A 21,590-nucleotide genomic window follows, 5' to 3' on the forward strand; every position below is an offset into this window, starting at 1 on the left:
TCTTTTTATGGTTGTATGTATTCATTGTGATTCTAGCTTGGTTTACAAGTTCCAGCATCTCTTCTTCTTTCATACTGGAGCAAAAACTTGAAAGAGGCTCCTAATGGAGCTCCCAAGGCAGGGAGTCTCATCCTGCTGCCTTGCTGTGGGGTGGGCTGACCTCAATTGTGCTGACACAGACCAGCTCTGTGTGACACTCATCCTGGAATCTGTGCCTGGATAACAATAATCCAATCCTGTGCTGGGGTCAGGTGAGGAGGAGGTGGCAGGATATAGAAGCCCCGTGAAGGCTTTGGCTGGAGGTTGAATGGCCTCTGGTAGTCTGCTTAATATAAAGATTATGAAGATCAATACTTCTGGCATGTAAACAACATATTCCTTCAGAGGTGCTGGAAGGAGTCCAGGAACACTTGGAGCAGCCCCAGGGCATCAGGAGTGACTGAGGGTCCTGGGAAAGGTTTGTGTCTGCCTGTGGGGTGTCTGGGGAGACACACACAGCTCATCCCTCACATCCACAGCCAGAACGCAGGAGGTTCCTGCAGCTCCCTTTGAGAGAGCTGAGTAACGCAGAGGCGTTGGGGTCCAGATTTATTCCTTTAATTACAGGCATTGATTGAATAGTGTTCATGCTGGAATCAGTGGAAAGGGATGGCTTGGCCCGCTCCAGCTCGGCACAGTCCTCTGACATCACCTTTTTGTTCTCTGATGGTGTTTGAGGTGACCAATTCCAAAAAGTGCAGCATCATTTAGGTACTAAAGGCAGCCAGGATGAATCTGATAAGATTGCTCACGGTTACACACAAGGCTGTGCTAATCAGTAAAGACAGCTTTTCCTGCAGGATGTGATGCCATCTCTTCAGAGTAATGTACAAAAAGAATCCTGGCTTCTTTGTGATTAAAACCAGGGAACGTAGAGCGTGCTGTCTGGAGAGGTTCCTTCAGCATCAATTCTCTTCAGGTGTGCTCAGCACAGCGTTCAGAGGTATGTATGCTCAGGAAAGCCTGGAAAACCTGCCCTGAGATGGAGTGGGGGAGCCACTGCAGGGCTTGGGGGAGGTTCTCTGCTACGAGTGCTGCGTAATGCAGATACAGGTCTGGGGTTTTTTCATCCAGGGCCAGAAAGCAAAGGGCTGTGCATTAGTGCCATCCATTTTCTCACTGTATGAGCAATCCCGAGCCTGTGTGCTTCCCACAGCCTCTACTCCAGCCTGCACTGCCTTTCATGTTTGGGAAGCTGCTCTGTAATGTGTGGAGTGAGCAATTGTTGCCACCCCCAGCATTCCCAGAGGGAGTGTGAGAGTGGAAATGCTCTGCTCGGTTAAGGCTCCCATACCTGTCTGCAGAACACCAGCAGGATTGTTCCCAGTGCAGCAGGGCTAGGACCCTATGGAGCAGCTAAACTTTGCTCTTTGATTGACTTTCTAGAGGTTTCCCCAGGAGATTCAGCCACCTGAATATCTAAGGGGGAGGCATTTCAAATTATTTGTGCAACATTAATTTTTGCTAATTCTAGCCCAGTCAGTGAGTATTTCTGTTCTTAGCTACCTGCACATCCACAGGAAATGACAATCCTATCTTAAATATTTTTCCATTTTTAAAATGGAAGTAAAATGCCAGTACTTCTAAGATCTCTCTGAGAAGGAGCACAGTCAGAAATCTCCATGGAGAGCTGCTGGAGCTGCTGACCATGTCAGCCCTGGTATTTCTAACGCTGTGGCAGGCCAGCATTAATTAGTGTGTGCCAGGAGGTGAGCTGGCAAGTGCCACAGCAGGCTGTTCCAGAACCCTGGCTCACATGGAGCATTCCTCCCAGGGTGAACCTCTGCATGGAATACTGAGTGTGAGGCAAATTCTGGGACAAAAAGCTGCACATTCCACAGTCCTGCCTGAGCCGAATGCTGAAGTGCATTTCCCTTGTTTTAGTGGAGAGGCTGCATCTTGCCAGAGTAGGGAATGCTGGAAGGCAGTTGGGAGGGCAGAGAAAGGAACAGCGCTGAGGTGGGATGTTTGTGGCTCCCACGTTGTGTTTTCATTTCAGACATCTGTCTTAGCTGGTATTTAATTACTTTGAAAGTTCTCCTCAAACTCTGCTGCAAGTGACAAGCAGGGAGGTTTCACCTCATTTAGGGGCAGATCCCATCTGTAAGTGCTGCATAAATTAATGTGGTGAGAAGGGTCCTAGAAAACATCAGGGCAGTGTTACATGGCCAAAGACCCTGGGTATAACCCAAAGATAGACACTGGGAAGTTAAAATAAGTTGGATATTGCACTTCTGTTTTTCTGAATTACATATTAGGGTTTTTTTAAACTTTTTATTGCCATTGTTTTGGCTTTTAGCTACCTGTATTGCTTTTGGCTTGGAAACAGATTTTACTGTAAACACAACTGGTTTGGACAGAATGGGGAGGGACTTTCTTTTCACTCTTGCATATTGCCTTCCCCTTTTGCTTAACAAGTGTTCTCTGCATGTGTGTACAGAGCTGATCCCTCCCCTCAGCAGGCAGGCACACAGCGACTGTTGTTCCTCTCGGTGCTTACCCGGTGAGATTGCAGCCTGTGTCTCTGAAACAGGATCCAGTCTGAACTGAGCCTCTACCTGGGGCTGGCAGGAGCCCAGAGAGAAATCACAGAACTAATTATGTTTCTGTAGGTAAAAACCTGAAGCCCTGAGTTAAGGGAGGGACACTGGCGGATGAGTGTGATAGGAGCAGCCTTCAGAACCAGAGGGTTTTTGGTGTTGGGGTCGTTCCAGGTTTATGGTAACACTGAAGTGAGACGTGGGTATGTGCAGGTGTTTCCTCATTTTTGTCTGATTGTTACTTCTAAGGATAAACAGTCTTGTTTTCCAGAAATTACTGCTGCTGTGATATTGAAATCATGAAGGTGAGAGGCTGATTCCAGAGACCAGTGAGTGAGAGGTGCAGTTGTGGGATTCCTGCCTAAGGGAAATCAGAATAGCTGAATGGGATCAAGCCACAGACCCACCCAGGCCAGTGTATTGTCTCTAATGCTCTGCAGCAGTTACCAAAGAGGAACAGGGCAAACAGATATGGATGTGGCAGGTGGTTCAGGCAATTCTTCTTCCACAAACAAGTAACTTTTTGTTTAATAGCCCCAATGGGTTATTATGAGTTTATCTAATCACCTTTTACAGTCATGTAAACTTCTGGCATAAACAGCCTCCTGTCCTGATTAGTCCTGTGGTTTAATTATGATCAGTGTGGAAGAAGAGTTCCTTCCATTTGGTTTGATGATTTCCACTGGGTAACTCCGTTCACAAGGTGGACAAAGTGGTGAGTCTGTCCCTTCAGAGCTTTCACTCCGGGACTGCTTCACATTTTTTGTGATACTGTGAGACAAGGTAATGCTAAACCAGCTTTTACTTTGTGTAATGTTTGGCATTAATTCGTGATTTACATCTCCTTCATGTTTGAAGCCTGTGAACTTTGAATATTGTTCCCATGAAGGTTCCACAGCTCTTCTGCTGTTCCTGTCCAGTGATAAGCCTGATAGCTGTTGCCTTCTTTAATGTGGAGGATCTCTTTCTCCTGAGACTTTGCACCAAGAAGTGGTGACTAATTTGGTCATGAGGTGCACATATGGTGACACCCCTGCTGTGAACAAAAATAAGTTATCCTTCACACAAAAGTTGATTTTATCATTCTTCTGTCTCTCTCAGACCTCCTCTTCATTCTCAGGGCCTGGTAGGGATTATTCTTTCTCCCTCATGTTTCCAAAAGAGCCTTCATCCATACTCCATGCTAGTGCCTGTCTCCCTGCATAGAGGGCTTTTTCCAATGGCTTCTTAAATCCCTGATCAGAGTGGCTTTCACATCCCACACAGAGAGTTTCCATACTGCAGTGTCTTTGCCCTGCATCCAAAAGATGTTCCTGGAGAAGCCTCCCTGCTAACTGTTGTCATTTGTGGTGGGAGAAGCTGCTGGCTGTGTCAGAGATTTCCTTAGGCTTTCCGAGGGGTGCTCTGCCAGCCTCCCTCTCGTGACTGATCCCTGGCATTGCACACTACTACTGCAGCAGTTCCTGTTGTGTGTTTATCTGACTTGAACAGGGATCTGACAGCATCCGACTGCAGGAGGGCTGGGAGTAGCTCACGTGGAGGGAACCTGGTCACCTCAGTGTACAAGTACACACTGATGTCTGCACTTAGAAAACACCAAAACACTGGCACTTGCCTGGGTTTGATGGCATTGTGGAAGGATTTTTATATTAAGAAAGCTGTGACAAAAATTGGAGGTTTTCTGATCCCAGTATTCCTTCAGGCCTGTTTTTCTTCAGTGTGTTCAAAATTAGCTCTTGAAGTAGGAGTGACAGTCCATGAGGTAGGATATAAACATCATATGGCTGCCTGCTTTTCTGGAGAGACACTCAGATACAGGATCAGAGGCAGGGTAGAAGAACAACATGAAAATATACTGATACTAAATCCAACCATCCATGAAAGGCATTCCTCTCATCTTCTGCTGGGTTTATTCCACGAGAAGTTGTGGATTCCAAGTCCTCAACTTGGGTGTCTCCTACCACAGGGATCCTGGATATGTCAGAATGGGAAGAAAGAAACAACTCAGGCCCTGTGGGTACTGCAGAGTGGAACTGCAGGCAACAAACAATTTCCCTCAATATTAATGGGAATTCATTGGGACAGCTCAGATGGGAGTACTGGTTGAGAATCCATGGTGCTTTGGGATGCCTAAATGACAGTTAAGCCCTAATAGCCAGGAGCACGTCAGTCACCCTGTTGTGTGAAGCCAAAAAAGAGAAAGTGCTTTCTGGTGTCAATTTTTTTATCTAATACTTTTTATCTCCTTCTTATTGGTATTTGCTGACGGCAGCAGAACTGCAGTTGCACATGAGCAGACTTTATTATCAGCCAGAAGATCTCTGCCGTGGTTCAGCCTGAGTGAGAAGTGAGGGCCCTGTATATAAACATAAAGAATTTACAGACAGTTAGAAAATCCTTTTTATTTATCATTTCCACAGTTGCATTGTAACCAAAGGCCTGCAAGCATCTTTGTTTCAATGTGAGTGAGTTCATCTAGAATCTCCTTTTAAGTAGATTTCAACTGTCTAGGCAATCTGGGGATTTATTCTGCAAACTTATTGTGGGGCTGACATGAACAAGCTGCTCTATAGAGACCTGGGAGGAAGGAATATATTACCAATATTAGTCTCCTTTCTTCTCATAGGTTCCCCATTTTGTTATTTTATACCCCTTTTTAATTCCAAAATACCAGTTTTAAAATCCCAATCTATTTTATCATGTAGTGAAAACATCTATAAATGTTTTTATCTGTCAGAAGAAGAAGTCATTGTGGGTTTCTTCATGGCAGAGCAGTGTTCATTGTCAAAGTGGCTCAAGGGGCAGGGATTTAATTCAGTGGCATGTGCAAGGCAAAAGTGAAATGTCAGAAAGCCACGCTGAGCTCATTGCCTAATTACCCACTTATTATCTGTGTGGAAGTCCCAAAGCTTCTAAACAAGAGCTTGGGGAAGTTCTGGCTGATATCCTTTTCTCTTGGACCCTGTGATCTATTCCAATTCAAGAAGGTGCAATGACTGACAGGCCAGAGCACCTGGGGTCCAGGAGTTCCTGGCATCTCACTGGCTTGTTTCCATTTCTGACAGTGGTAGGATCTTCCTCAGCATGTTCCAAATCTGAGACAGGAATCCCAGAGCTCACCCCTATGCTGTCAAGTCACCAAGCTAGAGCTCTGTTAAAGGATTGCATTTCCAGGTGCAGGATGAATGAAGTCTCAGGAATTTCCCTGATATTGCTGACTCCATGATAACCTCTTTATTTTTTCTATGCCACCTTGCCTGCATGCCTCCTACCTTCTTCAGATGGTTTGTGCAAAGAACACATCAAAAGGTGTAGGCATGTCTCTCGTCAACTAAATACCGGCAGCTGGGTTATCTGAAATCTTTTTCTTTCACAGGAAAGAAAGTGCCTTCAGGAGTTTTCACTGTGTACCCTGAAAGTACACAGCAAAACAGCTCTTGAGTAGAGGCAGCAGCAGCACCCCCATCCTGCTCACTGAAACACTGTGTTCACAATAACCCCCCTGCTTTGATCTCTTGCCAAGAATAACACAGACAGTCTATTAAAATATCTTTAATGACATGATATAATTAAAAATATCTAACGTGCAACTCAAAGAAATGAATATGAAGCTTGTTTAAGTCTGTTTCCACAGCCCTCTAAACTTGACTGGCAGGTTCCAAACCTTCATTAATTGGCCTGAAAATGTATGAATATCCCAATATTATGGGGTGTGTGTGTCCCGTATTATCAGTTGGGAGCACAAGGGACGAATAATCAGATTTGAAAGGATTTAGGTGCCATGGTAGTTTTAAAAATCCTACAAGGCTCACCACTTCATCTGTGAGCATTTACATTTCTGTTTAAAGTGGTCTGAAAAGCCTTGGAGACACTCCTCCCTGAGGCTCTTAGCAGTCTGTGTATTTTAAGTCTCTGAAGCAGTTGAGAAGTGAGCTCTAAATGCCTTAGTAAAAGGACTGCTTGTGAATCGATCCCTTTTCTTCACAGTAACACAGAATTTGTACAGCACCTCATCTTTCAGACATGCAGAACAGACCAGAGGAGCTGGAATGACTGCCAGGTCCCAGGGGAATGCTGATTATTAGATCATAAAGTAACTCTGGTCATGTTGAAATATGAAAGTGACAATTAGGAAAGCTTCTGTTCCTGAGTCTGCTCAGGTCTAAAGGGCAGTGTCAGCTGAGACACTTCCAAAGTCAGCAAGAGAAGCAGGTCAGTGCAAATGAACAAACAGTTGAACCTCAGCCCAGTGTGAGACCAGATTTAGCAAATGTGAAATTAAATGTTAATTTGAGTCCTTGCTAAAGAGTTTAAATTGGCAATTTTAACCCTGTGTGGCCATGACTCAGCTGAGAGACAAAAACTCAGCTGTGCATCTGTGCCCTTTGTTTCTCCTTTGATCCTCCGCAATTTTGTAGAGGCCAAGACTAAGAAGGATTGGTTTTGAAGGATTCCTGGTCAGCAGGAGTGTTCATTGAAGAGACACATGGCTGTCATCACTTAGATGGAAGCACAGACAGATCAGGCAGAACATCCTTGCATTTTCCCTAGAACATGGAAGCAGTTGGCTCTTATATTCTGACTGTATTTTAATGCCCTTCCAGTCTTCACTAATGGCAATACTGCAGGTATCATCTCTTGAGAGGCCACAGAAGAGGACAGAGCATGCTTTTTAGACACCACCTTTTCTGATTTGACAGGAGCATACAATATTAGCTTCACAATAGCTAATATTATATTATATATATGTATAATAATAATAGCCTGCCTGCTCAGAGGCATAATTTCGTGTCTGACATGAGTAATCCCAGCTGTAGCCCAAGGAAGAGGCATGCAGGCTGTTCTTGTTTGGAGAATGAATAGCTTGCCATCCACCAGGAATCACAGACTTCCTGTGGAGCAGGATCCATTGTCTCAAAGTACAGTAGTGCAAGTACCAGCAAGTTGCTGGGAGCCCTTCAGGAAAATCACTTGCATCCTGCAGTGACTTACACCTCTGTGATTTCTGTCTGGACCCTGGTGACTGTGCTCTGACAAGAGTCCTGAGTCACAGAAAACCGTCAGTCATCAAAAACACTGCTGTTCCTGTGACTGGAGCTGCTCTCCTTGGCCATCACTCGGTACGAGATGCGCAGGAAGGAGCCCATGAGCAGCACCACGAAGAGGATCAGGAGCAAGGACCAGACCCCCGGCTCGATCCCCTTGAGGAAGCTTGGGCTATCCTGGGGGATGGTGCTGGTCAGACTCAGCAGGTACCCAAGAGTCCAGCCAGATGATCTATCACCCATCTGTTGAAATAAAAAGGAGAGGTCAGAAGAGAAGCAGGCAGCCTGGACCCCAGCTGTGTTTCTGTGCATGGGCCCAAGGCTTTGTATGCATTATCTGAGACTGATGCAAGGATTTGGCTTGCAATGAGGAGCTCTCCCGCTCTCAGTGCCCTGAGTACATCAGCAGGCTTTAATGGCACTTCACCCACACCCCTGCCCACGGGCATGGGCACTCCATGTAAGCTCTGGCCTGGACAGGTCCCTCTCTCCTAAAGCAGACTGTTGTAGGGAGTGCTGTTCTCTGCTTATTGATGGGTTTTTCTAGTGGATCTCAAGTCTGCATTGTGGACAGTTGTCTCTCTGGCCCTGGTTGAACTTCAGATGTATGGTTTAGATTGCTTGTCTCTGTCTTTCCAGGCTGGGCTCCCTGGGTGTCCTGGACCTACCTCATTACCTGCCTTTTCTGATGGTCACTACTTGGCCCCGCTCATGAGACCATGGCTGTGATTGTCAGTTGTGAAGAGGTCTGGGAACAAGCTTTCTTTTGTGAAGGGAATGATCTGAATCAAATCTCCCTGTCCTTAGGGCCTCCAGATCCTGGAGCAATTTCATAACTTATTAGAGATTAGGTTAAATTATTAGATATTAGGAAGAAATTCTTCTCTGGTAGGGTAATGAGGCCCTGGCACAGGGTGCCCAGAGAAGCTGTGACTACCCCTGCACCCCTAGAAGTGTCCAAGGCCAGGCTGGATGGGGCTTGGAGCAATGTAGGATAGTGAAAGGTGTTCCAGTCTATGGCAGGGGATGGAATGAGAGGAGCTTTAAATTTCCTTCCAATCCAAAATCAGTCTAGGATTCTAAGATGATAAGGTATTTATCAACCCTCATGAGTATAAAGGCGGTTGCAAAAAGGTAGGGAAGCACCTTTTGGTTCAGGAAATATTATCAGCAGCTTGTCCTTAGCGTTAAGTGGAGATCAGGCTGTACTTCCTTCCCTGTCAACACAGATTTCTAAAGATGGTGTTGAACCAGACAAGATTTTTGACCCATGTGTTTTTCAGAGAGGACAAGTGTAATCTCTGGCTCTTTGACACTGGTTTTCTTGTTTATAACAACTGTGAATCCATTTTACAAAACTGTCCTGCTGGAGAAGCCCAGCTGGTTAGGGCTTGGCAGTGTGGGAACAGACTGGCTGTACTGGGACCAGCCCTCCTGGTAACTGGGAGCACTGTGCTGTAGGAACTGACCTTCTGGAATGCAGTCCAAGCAGGCCGGTCCAAGTCAAGTGTGTATCCTCTTGTACTGAGATGGAAGATGAAGGCAGACACAGTGCAGTAATCAACAAGTGTATCCAGGCTTGCTTGGGACTCCCTAATCAACTGGTGCCATTTCCAGAACAAAAAAAGACAATGGGGGAGAAAAATAAAAGCAGTAAATACTCAATAGTCGAATTTCAGGCCTGCTACAACCTCTCCTTTCCTGTTCTGAAGCTGACTCTGGGACTGGAGGAGGTGTTTGTCCTATGCAGGCTGCAACCACATTTCATGCATTCACTGGGCTGTGGGGTAGAAATCCATGTCATCTGTTACTGCCTTTGTTCCCATCTTACTACGCCAGATCCAAGAGCAGCAGCACTGACAGCCAGGTTGCCTTGCTGGTGAATTGCTTGGTAGGATTGATTCCCTGCTCTCTAATGAGGTTGAGCTGATGCTGCAGCCTTTCTCCCAACTGGAACTTGGGGATCTTTCTCCTCTTTCCAGAAGAGAATGGTTTAGGGGACTGCTTGTGTCTCATTAACAAACCCTGGAGAAATTGCCCCATTTGAATGTTACTGTGGATGCTCCATTAGTGTAAATGCAAATGAGGGTGACCTCATAACCACCAATTCAGGGGAAGAAGTAACAAACTCCCTCTGGCTTGGGCTCTGTGGACCCAGGTGAAATGGGAGTAACTCTGGAGTCTGAGTGCTCATGTCCCTTGCACTTAAGGACAGAAGGATAACAGAAAGACCAAGGTGATGTGCAGGAGCGAGTAAACAACCTTCCTGTTTACTCCTTAAAATACTGTAAAAGGTGTTTATGGCTTTTTATTTAATTAGGTCCAAGTGTTACCAGCAGCAGCTGGGATTTAAGAGGAAGGAAAATAAGTGGAGCCTGTTTCCTCAAAAAAAAAAACAAAAACAAAAACAACCCCCAAAGAAAAGCCCCACAAAAAAACAAACCCCAAAAAATCCAGACAAATCCAAATTTTTCCCTGAGGGAGTCAGTAAGTTACAGCTCTTTCAGTCTGAGCCCTGAGTGCTTCTGCAGCAAACTGTTCCTTGCTTCCCGCTCTCCCTGCACACCGAGTTACTCCACAATTACCTCTTTGACGGACATCCCACACAGCCTCTTGACAGCCTGGCCCAAGTCAGGAGAAGGTGCAGTTCCTCTCATGAAATCCATGGCCTCAGAAACCACCTACAACAGCAGCAGAAATAATATCAGGTGGGACTGTGCTCTGTGTCCTTGCACTGCACACCAGAAATTACCCCTAGGGAAGTGAGGGGCAGTGGCTGAGCACTGCCAGGGCGCCCTTGGTGTGCAGGGTTGGTTCCAGTGCCTTGGAAAGGGCTCAAAGGGACATGGGCAGAGCTGTTGCTATCTGGAGATGGAAACAGGTCTGTTCCTAGCATGCATCCAGCAGCCTTCCTGGCCCTGCCTGGATAAGTAGACTGGTCATAGAATCAATCATATTGGTTGCAGAAGATGTCTAAAATCAAGTTCAACCATTAACCCAGCACTGCCAAGCCCACCACTAAACAATGTCCCTAGGTGCCGCATCCTACACAGCTTTTAAATCTCTCCAGGGACAGTGATTCCACCACTGCACTGGGCAGCTTGTGCCAGGGCTTGACAACCCTTTTGGTGAAGGAATTTTCCCTAATATCCAGTCTAAACCACCTCTAGCACAGCCTGAGCCTATCCCCTCTCCTCCCGTCCTTGGGAGCAGAGCCTGATACCCCCGGCTGTCCCCTCCTGTCAGGAGCTGTGCAGAGCCACATGGTTACCCCTGAGCCTCCTTTTCTCCAGGCTGAGCCCCTTTCCAGCTCCCTCAGCCACTCCTGGGGTTCAGCCCTGCTCTGTTCCCTTCACTGGACATGCTCCAGGTTCTCAGTGCCGTTCTTGCCCAAAACTGAGCACAATATTCATGGTGTAACTTCACCGGTGCTGAGGACTGAGATCCCGATGCTCCTCAGCACCACGTCCATGGGAGACTCAGGAGCAGGGAGCTGGGGAAATTTCCAATTACCCTCCCTGGAAATGCCCTCTGCTTGTCCTAGGATCTTGAGCTACTCCTGGCCTAAGAGTCCAGTGACTTTGGCCAGGTTCTTAGGTAGAAGGGTGCTTGTGGTGCAGCATGACCAGAATTTTGCTAAGAGAGGGGCAGAGGTCTGTACCACAGACCTTCTGTGGGAAGACCTGCTCAGCACACAGCTCCTGACTGTCCCGTCCCTGCTGGCTCCATGGAGCCCTAGAGTTGGTCTCAGCAGCAGACACTGGGGAGACAGATGAAAAAAGCTCCCCCACAGTCACTGTGGGAAGCCGTGGTCCATGTTTGAACAGCTGTGTGGCAATGACAGGGAGAGGGCAGGACTGTCATGGTCTGGATGTTGCCACTATATTTATTAATGGTCAAACTGGTCCCATTTCACGTGTTCCTCATGCAAATTGCTTACCCCAGTGTAAATGAGAACTCACCAGAAGCCTGGTCTGAAGGGGTTTGAGATCACTGCTGAGGGAATGCTTGAAAAAGCTGCAGGAAGAGGAAGAGTTGAGCAGGCTTTGCACGAGGTTCATGCAGGCTGTGGGATTGCTGGAGCCTGTGATGTTGAAGATCTCCTTGGGGCCAGGGATGTCCCGTGTGTCATCACTGGCAGCACAAGGCCCAGCATGCAGTGACTGCCACTGCACTTCCTGGGAATAGGTGAGGGGCCAGCAGGGATTGGACACGGTTTTAGCACTTCTCTGATCCTGGAGGCAGAATAAAACAAGGACAGAGGCAGCAAGAGAGGACATTGGTGTCCCAGAGCTTCACACAGGAAGAGAGAATGTAACATGGTTAGAAACAGCTTTCCCCAGGCACCACAGTGCTGAGATGGAGCAGGGAGGCTGTGAAAGCTTTGCTAAATCTTATGTCATCAAGTCAACCACGAGGCCCAGCCAGGTCCCAGCTCCTGCTGAGCTCAGGGCCAGTGCAGTGACTGGACCTGCTGAGAGGTGATGAGTCCCAGCCCTACCATCCCCCCTCAGAGCACAAATACAATTTTGTGCATCCTGTGCTCTTTCTAGTTGAAAAAACGAAGCTGTTCTGATCTGCCTTCAAGATGGTTCAACCTCACAAGAATCAGTGTTTCTTATCTCCAGCAATTTAGCACTATAACTGTGGTGAAGTTGGTGTTCAATGTGCAACATTCAGGTCTCAAATAAGGGCAAGTGGGGTTTATAGGGAGGAAAGTGAATGGGTAGGGAGCAATTAATTCCTGAAAAACACAGTTTTGATGAGAACTATGGCAATTCTTGAACTTACACCATCATATGCCACTCTTTTCTTCCCCCCCATCCATTCCCCAAGTGAAATAAAGTTTGGAAGAACCAAAACACTGGCATGTTTTCAAAATAAAATATTGCTCTGTTAAAGTCAGCAAAGGAAATACCCCAAATGGAAGATCCCAGTTGGTTTCTGGGTGCTCCCATTCTTGGATGGAGGAGCAGTTCCTAGGAACTGCCAAGGCAAGGCTTGCCTCTCCTCACCCTGAAGGTGATGTTGACACTTCTGAAGAGCAATTTTTTGCTTGTGTGTATTAAGTAGGAACCAAATAGAACCTGTAAGCAGGAAACCTTTGAATTGGTGCTCATGTGTCTGCTTGGAGGGAAAGTTTTACAAATGCACTGGGTTTTTCTAATATATGCAAACAGCCTCCACTGAGGAGGGATTGACTTTAAAGTGATTGACACTTTGCCCATTACCACACCTTGTGCAGCTGCCATTTGGTGGTGTTGTGCCCCTGAGCAGACACTCACCTGGATGAGCACAGAGGCTGACCTGGATGAGAGCAGAGGCTCACCTGGATGAGCACAGAGGCTCACCTGGATGAGCACCCAGAGCAGAGACTCACCTGGATGAGCACCCAGAGCAGCCTGTGGCGGAGCTGCTCCGTGCCGTGGCAGGGGCACTGGCGGGTGTGCACCCTGCGTGTCTGCCCATAGAGCTGCAGCCTCACTCCCTCCTCTGGGGCCTGCTTCTCTTCTTCCAGCTCAGCAGTGAGCTGTGCTGAGGTTCCTCCCACGGACAGGACTCCTGCCATCCCCTTCTTGGAGGGGACCAACTGTCCTTGCCAGTCATACTGACCCAAAAAGAACAAGAGAGGTCAATCCTTGAGACTTCTCCATCTCAGTCACAGCCAAATGCCAGCATTAGTGCACAGAGAGAGAAAGCAGCTTGAAAGTGCCCATAGCCCAACACTTTTTTGACCACATAGGGATGCTGAACCAGTGGCTTCAGAGGGAACAGAGGAGCCAGTATACAGCCACTGTCACCTGCACAGAGCAGCCTGTGGGGGCAAACAGGTCTGTCCAGCCTGGATGGCTGCACTAGGCAGTGCTCTCAGCAGGCAGGAGAAGGGGACAGTGGTGAGGGTGGTGAGGAGTGGCAGCGACATTTCCAAGAGGGCAGATACGGGTTTCAAGTGCTGCCTTGATGCTAAAGTGATCCTTCTGTCAGAAACCTGTGGCATCATCTCCTGCAGTCCTGCAGAACTCACTTTGGCAATGCTGAAGTTCACAGGACAGGCAGGAGAGTTTACATGGGGTAAACACTTTGAGCCTGGCTGGAGGAAGTCTGAATCTGAACACTCTGAACCTACTGTCAACAGGTCTGACAATTCCCTAACCAGTGTGTGCTTGCTGCTGGCTATCAGAACTGCTTTTCACATCCCTGATGAAGAATAACTCAGTCTGACCCACCTTTCTCTTGCCCTCTGAGTTCTTAGGCTTAAGAAGTGATGGGTGAAACAAGAAAACTGAAATTATTTTCTTTTTGTTTAACAAGTGCCTTCTAAATACAGAACAGGTCTCCCTGCTGTCTCACTGAGAGTGGCTTTTGGTTTGGCAGCAACAGAATCTGCTTCTCTACCACCCACAAGACTCCCAATGGGACAGCTGGACTCCAGTGGCAATCCCACAGCACTCCACAAACAGCAGAAACTCCTGTTTGATGCCCCATGGCCAGGCTATGTAAGGTCATCTACATGAGCATCCTGGATGTGCTGGCCAAAAAGTCTCACGTCTGTTAGGGCAACTGCATGGATGTGTTCATGGAAGGCCAGAGCAGAGATTGGGTTCTTCAGCCTAGTTATGACCATGGAATCCAATAATGGTTTGGGTTGGGAGGGATATTAAAGCTCACCTCATTCCAACCCCCTGCCATGGGCAGGGACACCTTCCACTGTCCCAGGCTGCTCCAAGCCTCGTCCAACCTGGCCTTGGACACTTCCAGGGATGGGGGGATGGGGCAGCCACAGCTGCTCTGGGCACCCTGTGCCACATCACCTCAACCAGCTGGTGCTGGATCTAAGCTGCCTCCTCTGAAAGGCAGTGGAAGTTGTGCTGAAGCATTGTTTTAAGTACAGGGGTTTTCCCATCCCACCACTTGTCTCTGTGGCTGTCTGTTAACAGGAGCTGCTCAGCCCAGCTCTGTGTGCCCCAGGGAGAATCATCCTTTACCTTGAAGAAGTTCTCCAGGACATAGTTAACAGCAACCCAATTGAATGCTTCTTCCTCTGGGCTGGACAGGATTTGTGCTCCTTGAAAGCTGAAGGGAGATGACTTCAGGGTGCCAGTCAGAGCTGCAAGGAGACTGTCAGAGAGGATGGGATGGGTGAGGCTAAACACAAAAGAAAAAGAAGGTACATTTGATGTTACAGGACCCTGCCAGGAGCTGCCTGCAGTGAGGACACACTGCAGGGCTTCTGCTGTGCTCCCTACTTTGGGTAGTAGCCCAGAGACACAGTGACAATCCCACTCCTGCTTCCCTCTCTCCTCGCGTGGCACTGGAGGCAAGAACAGCAGAGGGCTGGTTTGAACAACTGTGCCACTGTTTAAGAATTTAGGACCTTAGTACCCTCTGTCACTGAGGAAATCCTCTGGCCCTATCCCACTGGCCTGGTCCTCTCCTGACCTTAATTTTCCCCAGTGTCTAAAAGGAGATAAAGGTCCCAGTAATGTGGTGACTGAGAAGAAGGTCCACAAGACTGTGTGATAAGGTGAACCTTCCCACCACCATTTCCAATTTGCTGACAAGAAGCACTCCTGCAAGCCCATGTGGGCTGTCACACAAACTGAAACCACTTCAGCTTCCAGACTGATGGGTGTTTTCCCAGGCACTAATTGTGAAAGTGTAATAGTGAAGGAGACACTGTCAACCTGGCAGCAGTTGCAGGACTGTCATCTTCATGGCTGCCTGAGGCAACACATGGAGACACAGCCATGCCATGCTCCTCTCTTCAGGGCCTGAGGAAGGTTTAGCTGGCTAGCAGATTAGGGATGGCTCATACTGCAGAGCAGACAGGGTGAGATGCCTGTTACAGAATGATGCCTTGATGTGTGCTGGTCTCTGGGTGTGGGTTTGAAACATTCACTCACTTCAGCTGCCTCATGCTGGCGGTGGCTCCCAAGTACAGGGGGGTTTGGCTGTGCTGCTCTGCTGGGATCTCGTTCTGGGCCCAGTTCAAACATGGCTCCAAGCTCTTCCCAGCTTTCTGAGGAGAATCTGAGTAGCTGGAGATTCCTGGACCTGAGGACCATGGAACAGAATGGAATTTTAAGGGAAGTTATGGGAGAACTGTGAGAGCTGTTACCCCAGAGATTGCTATCCATGGGTAAGACAGAACCTGTCACAGGTGGGATGAAGGAGGTCTTCCAGGTATCCATCCTGCTAAAATATGGAACTGAGACCAAAACGTGCATAGAAATCCCAAATTACATTAAGACTACCCTTGCTCTGCAGATGAGACATCTCTACCAGCCACATGACTGCTGCAGCAGCTGAGGCTGTCTCAGCCCACAGAGGAAGAAATGTGGCTTTAGTTGCTATAGAAATAAGCAAAGGACACACAGAGGCTGATGTATCACCTCTGTCCTCCCTCCAGCCATCAAGCCCCCTGCCCTAGAGGAAGCCAGTGCTCTGCAGAGGGAAGCTGTGTGCCAGCCTTGACTCATTTTTCCAGCAGTCAGTGGAGTCTTAAATGTTGGTTTTGAACTACTACCCAGGAAGAGTCTCCCTTTGCTGTTCTCCTGATTCCCTCACCACGTGCTTTGCTCTCTGTGGCTGTGCTGCCATGCAGACAGGGCCCCTCAAACTGGGGCTTGAGACCTGCCTGGGCCTCTTGTGCTGCTGCTGGCAGCAAACTGCCTCACAGAGCTGCTGCTTAACCCAGCTGCTGAACGAGGGACATGTACAAGGTTTCAGGGAGCCCTTCTTGCATCTTCTCTGTGTGATTTCAGTTGTTTACAGCCTGCAAGGGCACAAACCCTGTTCCCTGCTTGCTGTGCAGCTGCCCTCCCACAGCACATTGCTGCTGAGGGCTCAGTCCTTCCCAGCATCCCACTATAACCAGGCTTTAACATCAAAGCAAGATTAGGAGATAGGGAAGGAAAACCCCATGCATTAATGCATGAAACCCTCTCAGCTGGCATTGGCAGGGCCAAACTGATTCAAATTAATGAGGAAAACCGCCAAATTCTCTGAAATGGGAACACCTAAAGGCAAGCTGAACTCAGTTTGTGCTGTCAGATGCGATATAGGGAATTGGAGTTTTGCAGCTCTCTTGTCCTGGAGCTACCCCACTTACTGCCCAGGGCACAGTCAGGAGGAGGCCAGGAGTCCTCCTCTTCTCCACAGTCAGGAGAAGATACTAGGAGTCATCCTGCAGTCAGATTTGTCTCCATTGCTGTTCACTGCCTCTCCTGGGTGAGAAGCTCCAGCAACCTTGGCTCTATCACTGATCCATGTGCACATCAAGACAAGCCACATCCTCTCTGCATGTTTCCCTGCCTGCAGCAGCCCCAAAATCCTGACACCTGCTACTGCCAAGGGCCTGATGTGCAACTGTGTGTGGCTAAATCCACCCAGTCGAGAAGAGTCATGCTGAAAATAAGCAACTTGTGCTTTACTATTTCTGTGCACAGCTGGGGGAGCCAAGGAATTTATGGCACTGGTCCATGCACAGGTCTCTGTTTTTCCATCCATCCCATGCCAGTTGCATGGACCATTGAGCAGGAAATGGGCACCTTACCTTGCACAGGGCAGGAGCTGCATCCTCTGATCACCCCGGTCTTGTTTGCCTTGGTGGTTGTCCACTGGTAGATGAACAGGATGGTGCGGGATGGGCCAGCATCCAGAACAATGCCATACTGGAAGAACCCCAGAACATTCTACTGAAAAACACTAGTGAATGCATGCTGACTGATTCTGTAGGGTTACCAAGCATATATAGGTATTCTGGGTCTGCACTGCAGTGCTTGAGTTTGCTTGTGACATTCAAAGAGCAGGTGAAGCCAGAAGATGATGAGGATTTGCAGGGAACCATCTGCGTTTCTGAATATATATGAGGAACAGCAGGAGTGAAGAAACGCCCAGAAATACATCAGCCCTACAGTGGCATGCACTGGAGCTGCTCCTGAAACCAGGCAGAGGGCTTCCCCTGAGAGCTGAGCCACCTGGAGCTCAGGAAAAACAGGTCCTAAAGCAGTGGGAGATGGCACTCTTCTCCACTGATTCTGGGACTCAAACTGCTGCTGGTTGGTTTGCTCAGGTTTTTGTGAAGGAATTGGAGGGCTGCAGCAGACTTGTCCCAGGAAACCCAGGACTCCTGTGTCTCTTTGATGTCCCACTGCAGTGAGGGTGTGACACAGGCTTAGGTTTGTGTGCAGAGCTGTAGGAGCTGCAGCAACCAGCACAGACGCTGTTCAACACAGCAGCCCCTCAGAGACAGAGATGATGTCTTGGCAGGAAGAGCAGCAGCAGTGGACATGATCAGCTCACCCCTTGTCCCCGGGCAGCTCTGCTATTGCCCAAACCAAGGGCTCTCTGTCTTCTTGTCCCCAGTGTTTGTTTGCTGCTGACCAAGCCTTGCTGCTTCCAGAATATGAAGGAGAGCAAGGGGAGGCCACTGGACTACCCTGCAGCACAGGTCTGGCTGTCCCCACACCCAAAATAGCTCCAGAGCTAACCTAGGGCTCCTCTGCTCCTCTTACATGACCCCAGTTTGGGACATCTCCTACACAGACAGGAAGAAAACTCATGAGCTGCATGCTAGTGCGTGGTCAAAGCTGGATCTCACACACAAATAGAGCTGTGACTGAGTGGGAGGAGAAACCTCCTGAGAGGTTGATGTTAATGCCACCAGAAGGGTTTCAGCACCAGCCAGAGCTGGCTGCAGGCTCTGAGTGAGGCTGGCTGCCTGCTGCCCTCCTGGAGCTCCCAGTTGCACCAGTCCTGGCAGCCAGGCCAGGGGCTGGTGGGGCTGGGCTGGAGCAGCAATGCGGAAGGAGGCTGGAGCTCCCTGCCCCAGCCTGCTGGCACCCTCCCACACCAGTGACAGCTCGGATTTCTAGCAGGGACATGTTGGCTGCTGCTGAAGAGGAAGAAAGGAATGGCATTGGTGGAGAAACGTGGAATTTTTTTTCTCCTTCAGAAAATTAGAGGCTGCTGCTGAGACCCCAAGGGAGAAGGGGAGGGATCACCACATTTATGCCCAGCTCAACACCAGGAAAGGACAGAACAAGGAGCAATAAGAGGGGTTTTAACTGAGTTTTGTTTCTGAGAGGAACATGGAGGAGGGGTGCTATTTCTAAACACCCAGGATAGCCTCCTTCTGTTGGGTGGAACCACGATGTGCCACTGAGCTCACCTCAGCAATGGGAGCATCAAGAGACAGAGCAGGTGAGCATTAACCCCCCAAGACCTGACCCAGCTGTGAGGAGCACACCGGCTCTTTGACTGAAATCAAGACAGGACCAAAGAGAAGAAGGCATGAAAGACAATTTGTTTTTAAGACAGAAGCAGCAGTTCAGGGGCACATTCCTACAGACTTTTGAGCGGGACCTAGCTCTTTCCCTGCACTGACACCACTGGTTCCTTGTTGCTCTGGGGCAGCTCCTGACATGGGCTGCCTCCCCTCAGCCTGCCCTGAGCATCTCCACTGATCCATGGACCATATCCAGCCCGCATTCCATGACCAATCAAAGGAGGGGGCTTGTTTCTGGTTTGAAAACCTACAGCGTGTTGAAAGACGCCAATCTGTCCTGACAGTCTTGTTTCAGTTCCCTCCTCGGTTTGTAAGTAGCTCAATAATAAAATAATGTCAAAAGCAACAAAACAGCCCAGCTTAGCTGCCTGTCTCCCCCCTGGAGAGCCCTTACCTTGGTCCTGAGTGGGGCCACGGGCACATCTTTGGTGGAGACACAGAGCAGCACGATGCCCGTCAGCCCCGCTACGATCACCAGCCAGGGGGGAAGCAGCTCTCGCCAAGACATGAAGAGTGTTCTCCTTTCACCAAAGAGGAAGCAGTGGAGCAGCAAACCGGCTGCTTTAATAACCTTTAAAAAGAGCAGAAAGGCGTGGCCAGGGCCCGGCTCTGACTTCAGCCCAGCCCCAAGCCACAGGGACCACAGGGACGCGTGGGCCTGGCTGTGATGTGTCAGGGAGCTCTGCTTTCCCTTCCATCCCTGCTGCCCATAAATAACAGGAGGGCTCTGTGCCCATCCCTGTGCGAGCTGTGCAGCGGCACCGCTGCAACCTCGAAACTGCCCCAGGCAGCGGGGTTGAGGTAAACACAAATGTGGGGTTAACTCAGCAGAAGGCAGGCAAAACTCATCCCTTTGGTATTCCACGTCTGGCAGCGTGAGCTTTCAAATTAGAAGCTGGGGAAACTGCTTGTCATTGGATTTACTTTGTTTCTGAGGGCATGAGCCTCTCTGACAGCCTCCCTGTGGAAAACAACCAAGGCTCAGGCTTCTTGAAACACACGCCTGCTTTCTCCTGACAGTGCCACAAAGTCTCATCCCTGCAAATGGAAATTCAGAAGAAAACTCCATGGCTGCTTGCACTGAGGCATTTGGCTGATTGCTCATGTCCACAGACTGGTCGTAGATCTGAAGGTGAAACCAGGAATAGGGAAAGGCCACATCTCTGTTTTTGGTGGTTTCCTCTTTTCATTGCTGTCTGCCCATGAGGAAGCCTCAGACACCCCCAGGAACTTGGAAGTGACCCATGTAATAAATAAAAAGGTTTAAAAAGGAAAAAAGGACTATTAAAAAAAAGTCAAAGTGGGAGGGCATGCACCATGATAGAGAAGAGACTCCCCAGCTGCCCAGCGCTGCCTTTTGCTTAATACCACTTGCTTAATAAATTCTTGTTAATTAATTTATCTATAATTAGCCTCCCCAATTGAATTTGTCCATAACAACCCACAAGGATCGAGTCCAACCCTTAGCCTTGCATAGGACACTCCCAAGAGTCCCACCATGTGGAAGCTCCTGGAGCAGGGCCTGTGGAGAGCTGCAAAGTTGGCCAAGGCTCTGGAACATTTCCCTTGTGAGGAGAGGCTGAGGGAGCTGGGTCTGTTCAGCCTGGAGAAGAGACAGCCCAGAGGGGACCTCATCAGTGTGTATGGGTATCTAAAGGGTGGTGTCCGAGCATGGACCAGACTCTCCTGGTGCCCAGCAGTGGACAAGAGGCAGCAGCTGACACCCAGGAAGCTCCACCTGAACATGGGGAAGAATTTCTTTGCTGTGGGGGTGACCAAGCTCTGAACAGGCAGCCCAGAGAGGGAGTGGAGTCTCCCTCACTGGAGATATTCCAGAACCATCTGGTTATGTGTAGTAAACATAATTCGCGCCATTCCTTGTATGAAATGTGTAATATTGGATACTTGTTAGATTATGCTCGTTTGTATTAGGCCCCCCACCCTCGCAGGTGAGACCGGGTGTATATTAGAAACTGATTTACAAGTAAAAAGATGTGGCTTGGCCAGGAGATGGGGATGGGCCATGTCTAGAGAGATTTGGGGACCCCAGGTGCTGATCATGGCGTGAACGACCCGGGATGGATCTCATGGAAATCCTCGGGCAGATCCATGGGAATGCAGCGTTCCCGTAAACTTCATCAAGGGATTCACCAACTCCTGACACTGAATTGTTCTTCATCACCAAAAAAGAAAATCTCATTAACCTATGGACTCTGAATGGAAGAAAAGACTGATTGCTGAACTCTTGGCCTCAGGTGGAATTTTCCCTATAAAAACCGCTCGTGCCAGGCTGGAGGTGTGTGGGCACAGAGGAAAACCTCTGCTGGGGCTGACTCCTTGTGGCACACCCAGGGCTGACCCCGGGCTCGGCTCTGTTCTTTCCTTGTGGCTGGCTAGATAGAATTTGATTGCAAAATAAATATTTTATATTTCATTTTAATTTGGCTGGACAAATTTTCATTTATAACAGTCTGAACACAATCCTGCGCCGTGTGCTCTGGGATGACCCTGCTTGGAAAGGAAGGTGGGGCTAGATGACCGTCTATGATCCCTTCCAGCCCGAACCATTCCGTGATCGCATGTGCTGTCCAAAGGCTCCCTGAGCCCCATGCGCCCTGCCTGGCGCTCAGCCGAGCCGCACCGAGCTCCTCGGGCCGCGGGGAGCCCGGGGCAGCC

At 48.8% G+C, this 21,590-nt stretch overlaps 1 protein-coding gene across 2 annotated transcripts; it reads right to left on the reverse strand.

Annotated features, from left to right (window-relative positions):
- Positions 1 to 6,116: 6,116 nt before the first annotated feature.
- On the reverse strand, positions 6,117 to 19,605 carry LOC116184217 (ectonucleoside triphosphate diphosphohydrolase 2-like). Of its 2 annotated transcripts, none has more exons than XM_085593795.1 (9): positions 19,309 to 19,605; positions 17,181 to 17,298; positions 15,529 to 15,679; positions 14,611 to 14,743; positions 13,005 to 13,232; positions 11,587 to 11,859; positions 10,210 to 10,305; positions 9,094 to 9,225; positions 6,117 to 7,867 (listed from the first exon to the last, which is right to left on the reverse strand). In XM_085593795.1, exons 1-9 carry the CDS (start codon positions 19,420 to 19,422, stop codon positions 7,640 to 7,642), a joined length of 1,473 nt encoding a protein of 490 aa, XP_085449921.1. In that variant the 5' UTR covers positions 19,423 to 19,605; the 3' UTR covers positions 6,117 to 7,639. The 2 variants fall into 2 exon arrangements, with proteins under 2 accessions (XP_085449921.1, XP_031362169.3); XM_031506309.3 differs by having other exon boundaries at positions 14,611 to 14,770; positions 19,309 to 19,602.
- Between the last annotated feature and the right edge of the window lie 1,985 nt (positions 19,606 to 21,590).

The sequence above is a fragment of the Lonchura striata genome, chromosome 17 (assembly GCF_050655825.1).
Source record: "Lonchura striata isolate lonStrDom1 chromosome 17, ASM5065582v1, whole genome shotgun sequence".
In the NCBI taxonomy this organism is placed as follows: Eukaryota; Metazoa; Chordata; class Aves; order Passeriformes; family Estrildidae; genus Lonchura; species Lonchura striata.